This window comes from Oncorhynchus keta, chromosome 24 (genome assembly GCF_023373465.1).
Source record: "Oncorhynchus keta strain PuntledgeMale-10-30-2019 chromosome 24, Oket_V2, whole genome shotgun sequence".
Lineage (NCBI taxonomy): Eukaryota > Metazoa > Chordata > Actinopteri > Salmoniformes > Salmonidae > Oncorhynchus > Oncorhynchus keta.
Genome location: NC_068444.1, coordinates 3,527,283 through 3,548,556, shown reverse-complemented (window position 1 = coordinate 3,548,556; position 21,274 = coordinate 3,527,283). Strand labels below are relative to the sequence as shown.

General features: G+C 45.0%; 1 protein-coding gene and 1 long non-coding RNA gene across 2 annotated transcripts in view; one reads left to right on the top strand and one right to left on the bottom strand.

Annotated features, from left to right (window-relative positions):
- Positions 1–21,274, top strand: part of LOC118378562 (calpain-1 catalytic subunit-like) — a 96,488-nt gene that overhangs the window by 20,551 nt on the left and 54,663 nt on the right. The window contains exon 6 of the mRNA XM_052477423.1: positions 2,454–2,572. Within this exon, the coding sequence (XP_052333383.1) occupies positions 2,454–2,572 (119 nt within the window). The remainder of the gene's footprint in view (positions 1–2,453; positions 2,573–21,274) is intronic.
- Positions 2,739–5,811, bottom strand: LOC127911306 (uncharacterized). The gene is made up of 2 exons (XR_008077836.1): positions 4,151–5,811; positions 2,739–3,894 (listed from the first exon to the last, which is right to left on the bottom strand). It is a non-coding gene; the product is annotated as an uncharacterized LOC127911306 (long non-coding RNA).

The following is a 21,274-nucleotide window of genomic DNA, read 5'->3' as shown; positions in this document are numbered from 1 at the left end:
TCACAACCAGGATGTACTGATAGTGGTATTTACAACCAGGATGTACTGATAGTGGTATTTACAACCAGGATGTACTGATAGTGGTATTTACAACCAGGATGTACTGATAGTGGTATTTACAACCAGGATGTACTGATAGTGGTATTTACAACCAGGATGTACTGATAGTGGTATTCACAACCAGGATGTACTGATAGTGGTATTTACAACCAGGATGTACTGATAGTGGTATTCACAACCAGGATGTACTGATAGTGGTATTCACAACCAGGATGTACTGATAGTGGTATTCACAACCAGGATGTACTGATAGTGGTATTCACAACCAGGATGTACTGATAGTGGTATTTACAACCAGGATGTACTGATAGTGGTATTCACAACCAGGATGTACTGATAGTGGTATTTACAACCAGGATGTACTGATAGTGGTATTTACAACCAGGATGTACTGATAGTGGTATTTACAACCAGGATGTACTGATAGTGGTATTTACAAACAGGACGTACTGATAGTGGTATTCACAACCAGGCTGTACTGATAGTGGTATTTACAACCAGTATGTACTGATAGTGGTATTTACCAACAGGATGTACTGATAGTGGTATTTACAACCAGGCTGTACTGATAGTGGTATTTACAACCAGGATGTACTGATAGTGGTATTTACAACCAGGATGTACTGATAGTGGTATTCACAACCAGGATGTACTGATAGTGGTATTTACAACCAGGATGTACTGATAGTGGTATTTACAACCAGGATGTACTGATAGTGGTATTTACAACCAGGATGTACTGATAGTGGTATTCACAACCAGGATGTACTGATAGTGGTATTTACAACCAGGATGTACTGATAGTGGTATTTACAACCAGGATGTACTGATAGTGGTATTTACAACCAGGATGTACTGATAGTGGTATTTACAACCAGGATGTACTGATAGTGGTATTTACAACCAGGATGTACTGATAGTGGTATTTACAACCAGGATGTACTGATAGTGGTATTTACAACCAGGATGTACTGATAGTGGTATTTACAAACAGGATGTACTGATAGTGGTATTTACAACCAGGATGTACTGATAGTGGTATTTACAACCAGGATGTACTGATAGTGGTATTTACAACCAGGATGTACTGATAGTGGTATTTACAACCAGGATGTACTGATAGTGGTATTCACAACCAGGATGTACTGATAGTGGTATTTACAAACAGGATGTACTGATAGTGGTATTTACAACCAGGATGTACTGATAGTGGTATTTACAACCAGGATGTACTGATAGTGGTATTTACCAACAGGATGTACTGATAGTGGTATTCACAACCAGGATGTACTGATAGTGGTATTCACAACCAGGATGTACTGATACATTTACATTTAAGTCATTTAGCAGACGCTCTTATTGATAGTGGTATTTACGAACAGGATGTACTGATAGTGCCCACACATCTATATCATTTTGCCTCCACCTTACTCAAGATTTACAACATGCTTTCACTGCAGTCATCAATGTGTAGTCTGTTTATTTCACCTCCAATCAGCCGTAGTAGTAGCTGGTTCAGGAAATCAACAAGTCTCCCCTTTCATTGGTTCAGTACAGAATGTGAGTGTGGAAAATCCCTATTTGGTAGAACAGAGTTGGACTGTGGGGCAGGACAGTACACACTGGGTTGGCTCGGGTCCAGGGCCGCTGGGCCTTCCTTCCTCGTGGAACTAACATCATGCCCTGGACCAGAACTGGGTTGGCCCTGGCGGACATCACAAGCACATTCTGGTACACACTCCACCTGCTGGCCATTCTAGTTAAAACGATTGCAACAATTTTTGTCTCTCTGTCTTTCTGTGTCTCTCTCTCCCTCCTCCCTCCCCCACCCTCCCTGCTCTCTCCCTCCTCCCTCCCCCACCCTCCCTGCTCTCTCCCTCCTCCCTCCCCCACCCGCCCCGCTCCCCTCCTCCCTCCCCCACCCGCCCCGCTCTCTCCCTCCTCCCTCCCTCCCACCCTCCCTGCTCTCTCCCTCCTCCCTCCCCCACCCGCCCCGCTCTCGCCCTCCTCCACCCGCCCCGCTCTCTCCCTCCTCCCTCCTCCACCCTCCCTGCTCTCTCCCTCCTCCTCCCCCACCCTCCCTGCTCTCTCCCTCCTCCCTCCCTGCTCTCTCCCTCCTCCCTCCCCCACCCGCCCCGCTCTCTCCCTCCTCCACCCGCCCCGCTCTCTCCCTCCTCCCTCCTCAACCCTCCCTGCTCTCTCCCTCCTCCTCCCCCACCCGCCCTGCTCTCTCCCTCCTCCCTCCCCCCACCCGCCCCGCTCTCTCCCTCCTCCACCCGCCCTGCTCTCTCCCTCCTCCCTCCCCCACCCTCCCTGCTCTCTCCCTCCTCCACCCGCCCCGCTCTCTCCCTCCTCCACCCTCCCTGCTCTCTCCCTCCTCCCTCCCCCATCAGGTGATTGCTGGCTCCTAGCAGCCATAGCCTCTCTAACCCTTAATGAGAGGCTGCTCCACCGAGTGGTCCCTCATGGTCAGTCCTTCCAAGAGGACTACGCTGGGATCTTCCACTTTCAGGTACGATTACACACACACACACACACACACACACACACACACACACACACACACACACACACACACACACACACACACACACACACACACACACACACACACACACACACACACACACACCTGCAGGGTTATAGCATCCTTTAGGGCCATCGGCAAGACAATTACATTACATTCAATAACCTTTATTATTCCCTTGTTTGCTGAAATGATCGACCCATAATGGATCTCCTTTGAGTCCGTTTAAAAAATGTATTTAACCAGGAAAAGCCCATTGAGACCCAGAGTCTCTTTTTCAAGGGAGACCTGGCCAAGAAGGCAGCAACAATCAATACATCACATCATTAAAACACACAACAATCAATACATCACATCATTAAAACACACAACCATCAATACATCACATCATTAAAACACACAACCATCAATACATCACATCATTAAAACACACAACAATCAATACATCACATCATTAAAACACACAACAATCAATACATCACATCATTAAAACACACAACCATCAATACATCACATCATTAAAACACACAACAATCAATACATCACATCATTAAAACACACAACCATCAATACATCACATCATTAAAACACACAACCATCAATACATCACATCATTAAAACACACAACCATCAATACATCACATCATTAAAACACACAACAATCAATACATCACATCATTAACACACAACCATCAATACATCATTAACACACACAACCATCAATACATCACATCATTAAAACACACAACAATCAATACATCACATCATTAAAACACACAACCATCAATACATCACATCATTAAAACACACAACAATCAATACATCACATCATTAAAACACACAACAATCAATACATCACATCATTAAAACACACAACAATCAATACATCACATCATTAACACACACAACCATCAATACATCACATCATTAAAACACACAACAATCAATACATCACATCATTAAAACACACAACAATCAATACATCACATCATTAAAACACACAACCATCAATACATCACATCATTAAAACACACAACCATCAATACATCACATCATTAACACACACAACCATCAATACATCACATCATTAAAACACACAACAATCAATACATCACATCATTAAAACACACAACCATCAATACATCACCTCATTAAAACACACAACCATCAATACATCACATCATTAAAACACACAACCATCAATACATCACATCATTAAAACACACAACCATCAATACATCACATCATTAAAACACACAACAATCAATACATCACATCATTAAAACACACAACCATCAATACATCACCTCATTAAAACACACAACAATCAATACATCACATCATTAAAACACACAACAATCAATACATCACATCATTAAAACACACAACAATCAATACATCACATCATTAAAACACACAACCATCAATACATCACATCATTAAAACACACAACCATCAATACATCACATCATTAAGACACACAACCATCAATACATCACATCATTAAAACACACAACAATCAATACATCACATCATTAAGACACACAACCATCAATACATCACATCATTAAAACACACAACAATCAATACATCACATCATTAAAACACACAACCATCAATACATCACATCATTAAAACACACAACAATCAATACATCACATCATTAAAACACACAACCATCAATACATCACATCATTAAAACACACAACAATCAATACATCACATCATTAAAACACACAACAATCAATACATCACATCATTAAAACACACAACCATCAATACATCATTAAAACACACAACCATCAATACATCACATCATTAAAACACACAACAATCAATACATCACATCATTAAGACACACAACCATCAATACATCACATCATTAAAACACACAACCATCAATACATCGATTCTAGACTATTCCATTCAGTAGCACTAACACATCTAGATGAAGCAGGGATTGTAGACTATTCCATTCAGTAGCACTAACACATCTAGATGAAGCATGGATTCTAGACTATTCCATTCAGTAGCACTAACATATCTAGATGAAGCATGGATTCTAGACTATTCCATTCAGTAGCACTAACATATCTAGATGAAGCAGGGATTCTAGACTATTCCATTCAGTAGCACTAACACATCTAGATGAAGCATGGATTCTAGACTATTCCATTCAGTAGCACTAACATATCTAGATGAAGCATGGATTCTAGACTATTCCATTCAGTAGCACTAACATATCTAGATGAAGCATGGATTCTAGACTATTCCATTCAGTAGCACTAACACATCTAGATGAAGTGTGGATTCTAGACTATTCCATTCAGTAGCACTAACACATCTAGATGAAGCATGGATTGTAGACTATTCCATTCAGTAGCACTAACACATCTAGATGAAGCATGGATTCTAGACTATTCCATTCAGTAGCACTAACACATCTAGATGAAGTGTGGATTCTAGACTATTCCATTCAGTAGCACTAACACATCCAGATGAAGCATGGATTGTAGACTATTCCATTCAGTAGCACTAACACATCTAGATGAAGCATGGATTCTAGACTATTCCATTCAGTAGCACTAACACATCTAGATGAAGTGTGGATTCTAGACTATTCCATTCAGTAGCACTAACACATCTAGATGAAGCAGGGATTGTAGACTATTCCATTCAGTAGCACTAACACATCTAGATGAAGCAGGGATTCTAGACTATTCCATTCAGTAGCACTAACACATCTAGATGAAGTGTGGATTGTAGACTATTCCATTCAGTAGCACTAACACATCTAGATGAAGCAGGGATTCTAGACTATTCCATTCAGTAGCACTAACACATCTAGATGAAGCATGGATTCTAGACTATTCCATTCAGTAGCACTAACATATCTAGATGAAGCATGGATTCTAGACTATTCCATTCAGTAGCACTAACATATCTAGATGAAGCATGGATTCTAGACTATTCCATTCAGTAGCACTAACACATCTAGATGAAGCATGGATTCTAGACTATTCCATTCAGTAGCACTAACATATCTAGATGAAGCATGGATTGTAGACTATTCCATTCAGTAGCACTAACACATCTAGATGAAGCAGGGATTCTAGACTATTCCATTCAGTAGCACTAACACATCTAGATGAAGCATGGATTGTAGACTATTCCATTCAGTAGCACTAACACATCTAGATGAAGCATGGATTCTAGACTATTCCATTCAGTAGCACTAACACATCTAGATGAAGCATGGATTCTAGATTATCCATTCAGTAGCACTAACATATCTAGATGAAGTGTGGATTGTAGACTATTCCATTCAGTAGCACTAACACATCTAGATGAAGTGTGGATTGTAGACTATTCCATTCAGTAGCACTAACATATCTAGATGAAGTGTGGATTGTAGACTATTCCATTCAGTAGCACTAACATATCTAGATGAAGTGTGGATTGTAGACTATTCCATTCAGTAGCACTAACACATCTAGATGAAGCATGGATTCTAGACTATTCCATTCAGTAGCACTAACATATCTAGATGAAGCATGGATTCTAGACTATTCCATTCAGTAGCACTAACACATCTAGATGAAGCATGGATTCTAGACTATTCCATTCAGTAGCACTAACATATCTAGATGAAGTGTGGATTCTAGACTATTCCATTCAGTAGCACTAACACATCTAGATGAAGCAGGGATTCTAGACTATTCCATTCAGTAGCACTAACACATCTAGATGAAGCATGGATTGTAGACTATTCCATTCAGTAGCACTAACATATCTAGATGAAGTGTGGATTCTAGACTATTCCATTCAGTAGCACTAACATATCTAGATGAAGCAGGGATTCTAGACTATTCCATTCAGTAGCACTAACATATCTAGATGAAGCAGGGATTCTAGACTATTCCATTCAGTAGCACTAACACATCTAGATGAAGCATGGATTCTAGACTATTCCATTCAGTAGCACTAACATATCTAGATGAAGTGTGGATTCTAGACTATTCCATTCAGTAGCACTAACACATCTAGATGAAGCATGGATTCTAGACTATTCCATTCAGTAGCACTAACACATCTAGATGAAGCAGGGATTCTAGACTATTCCATTCAGTAGCACTAACATATCCAGATGAAGCAGGATTCTAGACTATTCCATTCAGTAGCACTAACACATCTAGATGAATCATGGATTCTAGACTATTCCATTCAGTAGCACTAACACATCTAGATGAAGCATGGATTGTAGACTATTCCATTCAGTAGCACTAACATATCTAGATGAAGTGTGGATTCTAGACTATTCCATTCAGTAGCACTAACATATCTAGATGAAGCATGGATTCTAGACTATTCCATTCAGTAGCACTAACACATCTAGATGAAGTGTGGATTCTAGAATATTCCATTCAGTAGCACTAACACATCTAGATGAAGTGTGGATTCTAGACTATTCCATTCAGTAGCACTAACATATCTAGATGAAGCATGGATTCTAGACTATTCCATTCAGTAGCACTAACACATCCAGATGAAGTGTGGATTCTAGACTATTCCATGAGTCTGGTGCACAAGACAGGAAGGCAGTCTAGATGAACTGTAAATGTCCTGGGGACTTTCCATTCAGTAGCAACCCAGACTGGGTATGGTAACATATCAACCACCAAGCAGACTGGGTATGGTAACATAGCAACCACCTAGCAGACTGGGTATGATAACATAGCAACCACCTATCAGACTGGGTATGGTAACATAGCAACCACCAAGCAGACTGGGTATTTAACATAGCAACCACCTAGCAGACTGGGTATGGTAACATATCAACCACCAAGCAGACTGGGTATGGTAACATAGCAACCACCTAGCAGACTGGGTATGGTAACATAGCAACCACCTAGCAGACTGGGTATGGTAACATATCAACCACCAAGCAGACTGGGTATGGTAACATAGCAACCACCTAGCAGACTGGGTATGGTAACATAGCAACCACCAAGCAGACTGGGTATGGTAACATAGCAACCACCTAGCAGACTGGGTATGGTAACATAGCAACCACCAAGCAGACTGGGTATGGTAACATATCAACCACCTAGCAGACTGGGTATGGTAACATAGCAACCACCAAGCAGACTGGGTATGGTAACATATCAACCACCTAGCAGACTGGGTATGGTAACATATCAACCACCTAGCAGACTGGGTATGGTAACATAGCAACCACCAAGCAGACTGGGTATGGTAACATATCAACCACCTAGCAGACTGGGTATGGTAACATATCAACCACCTAGCAGACCGGGTATGGTAACATATCAACCACCTAGCAGACTGGGTATGGTAACATATCAACCACCTAGCAGACTGGGTATGGTAACATATCAACCACCAAGCAGACTGGGTATGGTAACATAGCAACCACCTAGCAGACTGGGTATGGTAACATAGCAACCACCAAGCAGACTGGGTATGGTAACATATCAACCACCTAGCAGACTGGGTATGGTAACATATCAACCACCTAGCAGACTGGGTATGGTAACATAGCAACCACCTAGCAGACTGGGTATGGTAACATATCAACCACCAAGCAGACTGGGTATGGTAACATATCAACCACCTAGCAGACTGGGTATGGTAACATATCAACCACCAAGCAGACTGGGTATGGTAACATAGCAACCACCTAGCAGACTGGGTATGGTAACATAGCAACCACCTAGCAGACTGGGTATGGTAACATAGCAACCACCTAGCAGACTGGGTATGGTAACATAGCAACCACCTAGCAGACTGGGTATGGTAACATATCAACCACCTAGCAGACTGGGTATGGTAACATATCAACCACCTAGCAGACTGGGTATGGTAACATAGCAACCACCTAGCAGACTGGGTATGGTAACATAGCAACCACCAAGCAGACTGGGTATGGTAACATAGCAACCACCTATCAGACTGGGTATGGTAACATAGCAACCACCAAGCAGACTGGGTATGGTAACATATCAACCACCTAGCAGACTGGGTATGGTAACATATCAACCACCTAGCAGACTGGGTATGGTAACATAGCAACCACCTATCAGACTGGGTATGGTAATAATATAATAATAATAATAATATATGGTCATTTAGCAACCTTTTACCAAAGCAGACTACAGTCATGGTAACATTCTACGCAACCAATCGAACCCAGACCCTGGCGTATGGTAACATATCAACCACCTAGCAGACTGGGTATGGTAACATAGCAACCACCTAGCAGACTGGGTATGGTAACATAGCAACCACCTAGCAGACTGGGTATGGTAACATAGCAACCACCAAGCAGACTGGGTATGGTAACATATCAACCACCAAGCAGACTGGGTATGGTAACATAGCAACCACCAAGCAGACTGGGTATGGTAACATAGCAACCACCTAGCAGACTGGGTATGGTAACATATCAACCACCTAGCAGACTGGGTATGGTAACATAGCAACCACCTAGCAGACTGGGTATGGTAACATATCAACCACCTAGCAGACTGGGTATGGTAACATAGCAACCACCTAGCAGACCGGGTCTGGTAACTAGACTACAGAGTTGAACAGGGATAATCAATAGACTTTGAAGGGAAACACTTATTCAGTGACTATATTCATAGGTTACACCTCTGCTATTGGGTGGTCATTGTTATGAACGTTCTCAACCCACTCCCTATTCAGCGTCATGGTAACATATCAACCACCAGTCACGCATGCCTGGCTATGGTAACATAGCAACCACCTATTCAGACTGGGTCATGGTGAACATATCAACCACCTCCAGACTGGGTCATGGTAACATTGCAACGTTCCAAGCAGACTGGGTATGGTAACATAGCAACCACCAAGCAGACGTTCTCAACACGCCCTCCACTATTCAGTCACGACATGCCATTGCTATGGTAACATAGCAACCACCACTAGCAGACGTCATGCCATTGGTATGGTAACGTTCTCAACCGCCCTCCAGATTGGGTATGGTAACATTGCAAACGTTCTCAACAGCCTCGGGTATGGTAACATAGCAACCACCAAGCAGACGGGCTATTGGTAACATAGCAAACCTCAACAGCCCTGGGTATTGGTCACGTCATGCCATTGCTAGACCGTCTGAACACGCCCAGAGTTGAACAGGGATAATCAATAGACTTTGAAGGGAAACACTTATTCAGTGACTATATTCATAGGTTACACCTCTGCTATTCGGTCGCGTCATGCCATTGTTATGAACGTTCTCAACACGCCCTCCACTATTCTGTCGCGTCATGCCATTGTTATGAACGTTCTCAACACGCCCTCCACTATTCAGTCGGGTCATGCCATTGTTATGAACGTTCTCAACACGCCCTCCACTATTCTGTCGCGTCATGCCATTGTTATGAACGTTCTCAACACGCCCTCCACTATTCAGTCGGGTCATGCCATTGTTATGAACGTTCTCAACACGCCCTCCACTATTCGGTCGGGTCATGCCATTGTTATGAACGTTCTCAACACGCCCTCCACTATTCGGTCACGTCATGCCATTGTTATGAACGTTCTCAACGCGCCCTAAAGTCATGATACGCCCAGTCATTCTGAACGGGGGCTAATGACTGTTTTGTTTAAATTACACAATAGTCGCCTGAAAATACAATGACATTGATAATATTTAGTAGGAAACAGCTTTGTAATCATTATCATGTCGTCAAATTTGCTTTAGACAAATGGCAATGTTGTCATTTGCTAGCAAAATTAGTCAAAAAATAGCTAGCAATGCTAACGTTAGCTATCTAAAATCAAACTAATTATTTGTCTTCTTCAGAAATGTCATCGTGTTTCCAAGCCACAGCAATGCACTTCAGCAGTGCCCAATGAGGTTGCAACGAGTAGAAAGTTAATTAATGTGACGAAACATGCAACCCCCATGTTAAACACAGTCACAATCTCCATGTAGTTGTGACAAATTGACAATTTTGCTTAACGTTTAGTCCCGGGCAATGACGTTATATGTACCGCAGTCATATTCTCTTGAAAGCATTTCGGCTACAGCATGTTTGTTTGTCTGTAAAGAGTGCTGCTTGGTCAATTCCGACGTCTGCGTTGGGCTGTATTTACGGTGATACTGCCTCTGAAGAAGGCAGGCCATTCATACCTCTTTCACTCCGCCGGAGCAACGCAGTGCTGTTGTCAAGGAAGTGAGTTTGTGTTTATACACGATCTCCCGCCCCCTCACCTACCGTAAGCCAATCATGTCAATGCGGAGCTATTGTATGTGGAGCCTTCCGGCATTCTTACACAATTTGGGAGGAGCGATGCAGTACAGAGCCTCGGATCAAGCATAAGTTGGCTTTAAGGGTACACTACCGCTTTCTAAATGCCCACACAAAACCTTCTTTGGAGATAGTTTAGAACGGCCTCTGGCATTTACTAGTTTGTAAAGGAATGCCGCTGCTGAAGTGGGACTAAGGTCCATCACCAGATGACCAGAACAAAAATCATCTTGAGCTGCTTGCCTGTTGCCTGCCTGTATGACAATTCAGCAACCAGACAGACAGTCAGAACCGGGCACTAGGTCTATCTATCAGTATAGGCAGGTCAGTCACCAGACAGACAGTCAGAACCATGCACTAGGTCTATCTATCAGTATAGGCAGGTCAGCCACCAGACAGACAGTCAGAACCATGCACTAGGTCTATCTATCAGTATAGACAGGTCAGTCACCAGACAGACAGACAGACAGATAGACAGACAGACAGAACCATGCACTAGGTCTATCTATCAGTATAGGCAGGTCAGTCACCAGACAGACAGACAGAACCATGCACTAGGTCTATCTATCAGTATAGGCAGGTCAGACACCAGACAGACAGACAGACAGACACCAGACAGACAGACAGACAGACAGACAGAACCATGCACTAGGTCTATCTATCAGTATAGGCAGGTCAGTCACCAGACAGACAGACAGAACCACTAGGTCTATCTATCAGTATAGGCAGGTCAGACACCAGACAGACAGAACCATGCACTAGGTCTATCTATCAGTATAGGCAGGTCAGACACCAGACAGACAGACAGATAGACAGAACCGTGCACTAGGTCTATCTATCAGTATAGGCAGGTCAGACACCAGACAGACAGAACCATGCACTAGGTCTATCTATCAGTATAGGCAGGTCAGACACCAGACAGACAGACAGATAGACAGAACCGTGCACTAGGTCTATCTATCAGTATAGGCAGGTCAGCCACCAGACAGACAGAACCATGCACTAGGTCTATCTATCAGTATAGGCAGGTCAGACACCAGACAGACAGAACCGGGCACTAGGTCTATCTATCAGTATAGGCAGGTCAGACACCAGACAGACAGAACCAGGCACTAGGTCTATCTATCAGTATAGGCAGGTCAGCCACCAGACAGACAGAACCATGCACTAGGTCTATCTATCAGTATAGGCAGGTCAGACACCAGACAGACAGAACCATGCACTAGGTCTATCTATCAGTATAGGCAGGTCAGACACCAGACAGTCAGAACCATGCACTAGGTCTATCTATCAGTATAGGCAGGTCAGACACCAGACAGACTGACAGAACCGTGCACTAGGTCTATCTATCAGTATAGGCAGGTCAGACACCAGACAGACAGAACCATGCACTAGGTCTATCTATCAGTATAGGCAGGTCAGACACCAGACAGACAGAACCATGCACTAGGTCTATCTATCAGTATAGGCAGGTCAGACACCAGACAGTCAGAACCATGCACTAGGTCTATCTATCAGTATAGGCAGGTCAGACACCAGACAGACTGACAGAACCGTGCACTAGGTCTATCTATCAGTATAGGCAGGTCAGACACCAGACAGACAGAACCGGGCACTAGGTCTATCTATCAGTATAGGCAGGTCAGACACCAGACAGACAGAACCATGCACTAGGTCTATCTATCAGTATAGGCAGGTCAGACACCAGACAGTCAGAACCATGCACTAGGTCTATCTATCAGTATAGGCAGGTCAGACACCAGACAGACTGACAGAACCGTGCACTAGGTCTATCTATCAGTATAGACAGGTCAGCCACCAGACAGAACCGGGCACTAGGTATATCTATCAGTATAGGCAGGTCAGCCACCAGACAGACAGAACCACTAGGTCTATCTATCAGTATAGACAGGTCAGTCACCAGACAGACAGAACCACTAGGTCTATCTATCAGTATAGACAGGTCAGCCACCAGACAGAACCGTGCACTAGGTCTATCTATCAGTATAGGCAGGTCAGTCACCAGACAGACAGAACCACTAGGTCTATCTATCAGTATAGACAGGTCAGCCACCAGACAGAACCGTGCACTAGGTCTATCTATCAGTATAGACAGGTCAGCCACCAGACAGACAGTCAGAACCATGCACTAGGTCTATCTATCAGTATAGACAGGTCAGCCACCAGACAGACAGAACCGGGCACTAGGTCTATCTATCAGTATAGGCAGGTCAGCCACCAGACAGACAGAACCATGCACTAGGTCTATCTATCAGTATAGGCAGGTCAGACACCAGACAGACAGAACCGGGCACTAGGTCTATCTATCAGTATAGGCAGGTCAGACACCAGACAGACAGAACCGGGCACTAGGTCTATCTATCAGTATAGACAGGTCAGACACCAGACAGACAGTCAGAACCATGCACTAGGTCTATCTATCAGTATAGGCAGGTCAGACACCAGACAGACAGTCAGAACCATGTACTAGGTCTATCTATCAGTATAGACAGGTCAGACACCAGACAGACAGTCAGAACCATGCACTAGGTCTATCTATCAGTATAGGCAGGTCAGCCACCAGACAGACAGACAGAACCATGCACTAGGTCTATCTATCAGTATAGGCAGGTCAGACACCAGACAGACAGACAGAACCATGCACTAGGTCTATCTATCAGTATAGGCAGGTCAGACACCAGACAGACAGACAGAACCATGCATTAGGTCTATCTATCAGTATAGGCAGGTCAGACACCAGACAGACAGTCAGAACCATGCACTAGGTCTATCTATCATTACATTACATTACATTTAAGTCATTTAGCAGACGCTCTTATCCAGAGCGACTTACAGTATAGACAGGTCAGACACCAGACAGACAGAACCATGCACTAGGTCTATCTATCAGTATAGGCAGGTCAGACACCAGACAGAACCGGGCACTAGGTCTATCTATCAGTATAGGCAGGTCAGCCACCAGACAGACAGTCAGAACCATGCACTAGGTCTATCTATCAGTATAGACAGGTCAGCCACCAGACAGACAGTCAGAACCATGCACTAGGTCTATCTATCAGTATAGGCAGGTCAGCCACCAGACAGACAGAACCATGCACTAGGTCTATCTATCAGTATAGACAGGTCAGTCACCAGACAGACAGTCAGAACCATGCACTAGGTCTATCTATCAGTATAGACAGGTCAGTCACCAGACAGACAGACAGAACCATGCACTAGGTCTATCTATCAGTATAGGCAGGTCAGCCACCAGACAGACAGAACCATGCACTAGGTCTATCTATCAGTATAGACAGGTCAGTCACCAGACAGACAGTCAGAACCATGCACTAGGTCTATCTATCAGTATAGGCAGGTCAGCCACCAGACAGACAGAACCATGCACTAGGTCTATCTATCAGTATAGACAGGTCAGTCACCAGACAGACAGTCAGAACCATGCACTAGGTCTATCTATCAGTATAGGCAGGTCAGTCACCAGACAGACAGTCAGAACCGGGCACTAGGTCTATCTATCAGTATAGGCAGGTCAGACACCAGACAGACAGACAGAACCATGTACTAGGTCTATCTATCAGTATAGACAGGTCAGACACCAGACAGACAGAACCACTAGGTCTATCTATCAGTATAGGCAGGTCAGTCACCAGACAGACAGAACCATGCACTAGGTCTATCTATCAGTATAGGCAGGTCAGACACCAGACAGACAGTCAGAACCACTAGGTCTATCTATCAGTATAGGCAGGTCAGCCACCAGACAGACAGAACCATGCACTAGGTCTATCTATCAGTATAGGCAGGTCAGACACCAGACAGACAGTCAGAACCACTAGGTCTATCTATCAGTATAGGCAGGTCAGACACCAGACAGACAGACAGAACCATGCACTAGGTCTATCTATCAGTATAGGCAGGTCAGACACCAGACAGACAGAACCGGGCACTAGGTCTATCTATCAGTATAGGCAGGTCAGTCACCAGTCAGAACCATGCACTGGGTCTATCTATCAGTATAGGCAGGTCAGCCACCAGACAGACAGACAGAACCATGCACTGGGTCTATCTATCAGTATAGGCAGGTCAGCCACCAGACAGACAGACAGAACCATGCACTAGGTCTATCTATCAGTATAGGCAGGTCAGCCACCAGACAGACAGACAGAACCATGCACTGGGTCTATCTATCAGTATAGGCAGGTCAGCCACCAGACAGACAGACAGAACCATGCACTGGGTCTATCTATCAGTATAGGCAGGTCAGCCACCAGACAGACAGACAGAACCATGCACTGGGTCTATCTATCAGTATAGGCAGGTCAGCCACCAGACAGACAGACAGAACCGGGCACTGGGTCTATCTATCAGTATAGGCAGGTCAGCAACCAGACAGACAGAACCACTAGGTCTATCTATCAGTATAGACAGGTCAGCAACCAGACAGTCAGACAGAACCATGCACTAGGTCTATCTATCAGTATAGGCAGGTCAGTCACCAGTCAGAACCGGGCACTAGGTCTATCTATCAGTATAGGCAGGTCAGCAACCAGACAGACAGACAGAACCATGCACTAGGTCTATCTATCAGTATAGGCAGGTCAGTCACCAGTCAGAACCGGGCACTAGGTCTATCTATCAGTATAGACAGGTCAGCCACCAGACAGAACCATGCACTAGGTCTATCTATCAGTATAGGCAGGTCAGTCACCAGTCAGAACCATGCACTAGGTCTATCTATCAGTATAGGCAGGTCAGCCACCAGACAGACAGACAGAACCATGCACTGGGTCTATCTATCAGTATAGGCAGGTCAGCCACCAGACAGACAGACAGAACAATGCATTGGGTCTATCTATCAGTATAGGCAGGTCAGCCACCAGACAGACAGACAGAACCGGGCACTGGGTCTATCTATCAGTATAGGGAGGTCAGCAACCAGACAGACAGAACCACTAGGTCTATCTATCAGTATAGACAGGTCAGCAACCAGACAGTCAGACAGAACCATGCACTAGGTCTATCTATCAGTATAGGCAGGTCAGTCACCAGACAGACAGAACCATGCACTAGGTCTATCTAGTGGTCGGAGTATAGGCAGGTCAGCAACCAGACAGACAGACAGAACCATGCACTAGGTCTATCTATCAGTATAGGCAGGTCAGTCACCAGTCAGAACCTGGCACTAGGTCTATCTATCAGTATAGGCAGGTCAGACACCAGACAGACAGTCAGAACCATGTACTAGGTCTATCTATCAGTATAGACAGGTCAGACACCAGACAGACAGTCAGAACCATGCACTAGGTCTATCTATCAGTATAGGCAGGTCAGACACCAGACAGACAGTCAGAACCACTAGGTCTATCTATCAGTATAGGCAGGTCAGACACCAGACAGACAGACAGAACCATGCACTAGGTCTATCTATCAGTATAGACAGGTCAGCCACCAGACAGACAGAACCATGCACTAGGTCTATCTATCAGTATAGGCAGGTCAGCCACCAGACAGACAGACAGAACCATGCACTGGGTCTATCTATCAGTATAGGCAGGTCAGCCACCAGACAGACAGACAGAACCATGCACTAGGTCTATCTATCAGTATAGGCAGGTCAGCCACCAGACAGACAGACAGAACCATGCACTGGGTCTATCTATCAGTATAGGCAGGTCAGCCACCAGACAGACAGACAGAACCATGCACTGGGTCTATCTATCAGTATAGGCAGGTCAGCCACCAGACAGACAGACAGAACCATGCACTGGGTCTATCTATCAGTATAGGCAGGTCAGCCACCAGACAGACAGACAGAACCGGGCACTGGGTCTATCTATCAGTATAGGCAGGTCAGCAACCAGACAGACAGAACCACTAGGTCTATCTATCAGTATAGACAGGTCAGCAACCAGACAGTCAGACAGAACCATGCACTTGGTCTATCTATCAGTATAGGCAGGTCAGCCACCAGACAGACAGAACCATGCACTAGGTCTATCTATCAGTATAGGCAGGTCAGCAACCAGACAGACAGACAGAACCATGCACTAGGTCTATCTATCAGTATAGGCAGGTCAGTCACCAGTCAGAACCGGGCACTAGGTCTATCTATCAGTATAGACAGGTCAGCCACCAGACAGAACCATGCACTAGGTCTATCTATCAGTATAGGCAGGTCAGTCACCAGTCAGAACCAGGCACTAGGTCTATCTATCAGTATAGGCAGGTCAGCCACCAGACAGAACCATGCACTAGGTCTATCTATCAGTATAGGCAGGTCAGTCACCAGTCAGAACCATGCACTAGGTCTATCTATCAGTATAGGCAGGTCAGCCACCAGACAGAACCATGCACTAGGTCTATCTATCAGTATAGGCAGGTCAGCCACCAGACAGACAGACAGAACCATGCACTGGGTCTATCTATCAGTATAGGCAGGTCAGCCACCAGACAGACAGAACAATGCATTGGGTCTATCTATCAGTATAGGCAGGTCAGCCACCAGACAGACAGACAGAACCGGGCACTGGGTCTATCTATCAGTATAGGCAGGTCAGCAACCAGACAGACAGAACCACTAGGTCTATCTATCAGTATAGACAGGTCAGAAACCAGACAGTCAGACAGAACCATGCACTAGGTCTATCTATCAGTATAGGCAGGTCAGTCACCAGACAGACAGAACCATGCACTAGGTCTATCTATCAGTATAGGCAGGTCAGCAACCAGACAGACAGACAGAACCATGCACTAGGTCTATCTATCAGTATAGGCAGGTCAGTCACCAGTCAGAACCTGGCACTAGGTCTATCTATCAGTATAGGCAGGTCAGACACCAGACAGACAGTCAGAACCATGTACTAGGTCTATCTATCAGTATAGACAGGTCAGACACCAGACAGACAGTCAGAACCATGCACTAGGTCTATCTATCAGTATAGGCAGGTCAGACACCAGACAGACAGTCAGAACCATGTACTAGGTCTATCTATCAGTATAGACAGGTCAGACACCAGACAGACAGTCAGAACCATGCACTAGGTCTATCTATCAGTATAGGCAGGTCAGACACCAGACAGACAGAACCATGCACTAGGTCTATCTATCAGTATAGACAGGTCAGCCACCAGACAGACAGACAGAACCATGCACTAGGTCTATCTATCAGTATAGACAGGTCAGACACCAGACAGACAGAACCGGGCACTAGGTCTATCTATCAGTATAGACAGGTCAGTCACCAGACAGACAGACAGAACCATGCACTAGGTCTATCTATCAGTATAGACAGGTCAGCAACCAGACAGACAGTCAGAACCACTAGGTCTATCTATCAGTATAGGCAGGTCAGTCACCAGACAGACAGAACCATGCACTAGGTCTATCTATCAGTATAGGCAGGTCAGACACCAGACAGAACCATGCACTAGGTCTATCTATCAGTATAGACAGGTCAGTCACCAGACAGACAGACAGAACCACTAGGTCTATCTATCAGTATAGACAGGTCAGTCACCAGACAGACAGACAGAACCACTAGGTCTATCTATCAGTATAGGCAGGTCAGTCACCAGACAGACAGAACCATGCACTAGGTCTATCTATCAGTATAGACAGGTCAGTCACCAGACAGACAGACAGAACCACTAGGTCTATCTATCAGTATAGGCAGGTCAGCCACCAGACAGAACCATGCACTAGGTCTATCTATCAGTATAGACAGGTCAGTCACCAGACAGACAGACAGAACCACTAGGTCTATCTATCAGTATAGACAGGTCAGTCACCAGACAGACAGACAGAACCACTAGGTCTATCTATCAGTATAGGCAGGTCAGACACCAGACAGACAGTCAGAACCACTAGGTCTATCTATCAGTATAGGCAGGTCAGACACCAGACAGACAGACAGAACCATGCACTAGGTCTATCTATCAGTATAGGCAGGTCAGACACCAGACAGACAGAACCGGGCACTAGGTCTATCTATCAGTATAGGCAGGTCAGCAACCAGACAGACAGTCAGAACCACTAGGTCTATCTATCAGTATAGGCAGGTCAGTCACCAGACAGACAGACAGAACCACTAGGTCTATCTATCAGTATAGGCAGGTCAGCCACCAGACAGTCAGAACCATGCACTAGGTCTATCTATCAGTATAGGCAGGTCAGTCACCAGACAGAACCATGCACTAGGTCTATCTATCAGTATAGGCAGGTCAGCCACCAGACAGACAGACAGAACCATGCACTGGGTCTATCTATCAGTATAGGCAGGTCAGCCACCAGACAGACAGACAGAACCATGCACTGGGTCTATCTATCAGTATAGGCAGGTCAGCCACCAGACAGACAGACAGAACCATGCACTGGGTCTATCTATCAGTATAGGCAGGTCAGCCACCAGACAGACAGACAGAACCATGCACTGGGTCTATCTATCAGTATAGGCAGGTCAGCCACCAGACAGACAGACAGAACCATGCACTGGGTCTATCTATCAGTATAGGCAGGTCAGCCACCAGACAGACAGACAGAACCGGGCACTGGGTCTATCTATCAGTATAGGCAGGTCAGCAACCAGACAGACAGAACCACTAGGTCTATCTATCAGTATAGACAGGTCAGCAACCAGACAGTCAGACATAACCATGCACTGGGTCTATCTATCAGTATAGGCAGGTCAGCCACCAGACAGACAGACAGAACCGGGCACTGGGTCTATCTATCAGTATAGGCAGGTCAGCAACCAGACAGACAGAACCACTAGGTCTATCTATCAGTATAGACAGGTCAGCAACCAGACAGTCAGACAGAACCATGCACTGGGTCTATCTATCAGTATAGGCAGGTCAGCCACCAGACAGACAGTCAGAACCGGGCACTAGGTCTATCTATCAGTATAGACAGGTCAGCCACCAGACAGAACCATGCACTAGGTCTATCTATCAGTATAGGCAGGTCAGTCACCAGTCAGAACCGGGCACTAGGTCTATCTATCAGTATAGGCAGGTCAGACACCAGACAGACAGTCAGAACCATGTACTAGGTCTATCTATCAGTATAGGCAGGTCAGTCACCAGACAGACAGACAGAACCATGCACTAGGTCTATCTATCAGTATAGACAGGTCAGTCACCAGACAGACAGACAGAACCACTAGGTCTATCTATCAGTATAGGCAGGTCAGCCACCAGACAGACAGAACCATGCACTAGGTCTATCTATCAGTATAGGCAGGTCAGACACCAGACAGACAGAACCACTAGGTCTATCTATCAGTATAGGCAGGTCAGACACCAGACAGACAGTCAGAACCACTAGGTCTATCTATCAGTATAGGCAGGTCAGACACCAGACAGACAGAACCATGCACTAGGTCTATCTATCAGTATAGGCAGGTCAGACACCAGACAGACAGAACCATGCACTAGGTCTATCTATCAGTATAGGCAGGTCAGACACCAGACAGACAGTCAGAACCACTAGGTCTATCTATCAGTATAGGCAGGTCAGACACCAGACAGACAGAACCATGCACTAGGTCTATCTATCAGTATAGGCAGGTCAGACACCAGACAGACAGAACCATGCACTAGGTCTATCTATCAGTATAGGCAGGTCAGACACCAGACAGACAGTCAGAACCACTAGGTCTATCTATCAGTATAGGCAGGTCAGCCACCAGACAGACAGAACCATGCACTAGGTCTATCTATCAGTATAGGCAGGTCAGACACCAGACAGACAGTCAGAACCACTAGGTCTATCTATCAGTATAGTCAGGTCAGCCACCAGACAGACAGAACCATGCATTAGGTCTATCTATCAGTATAGGCAGGTCAGACACCAGACAGACAGACAGAACCATGCACTAGGTCTATCTATCAGTATAGACAGGTCAGTCACCAGACAGACAGAACCACTAGGTCTATCTATCAGTATAGACAGGTCAGCCACCAGACAGACAGACAGAACCACTAGGTCTATCTATCAGTATAGGCAGGTCAGTCACCAGACAGACAGACAGAACCATGCACTAGGTCTATCTATCAGTATAGACAGGTCAGCCACCAGACAGACAGACAGAACCACTAGGTCTATCTATCAGTATAGACAGGTCAGCCACCAGACAGACAGACAGAACCACTAGGTCTATCTATCAGTATAGGCAGGTCAGACACCAGACAGACAGACAGAACCATGCACTAGGTCTATCTATCAGTATAGACAGGTCAGCCACCAGACAGACAGACAGAACCACTAGGTCTATCTATCAGTATAGACAGGTCAGCCACCAGACAGACAGACAGAACCATGCACTAGGTCTATCTATCAGTATAGGCAGGTCAGACACCAGACAGAC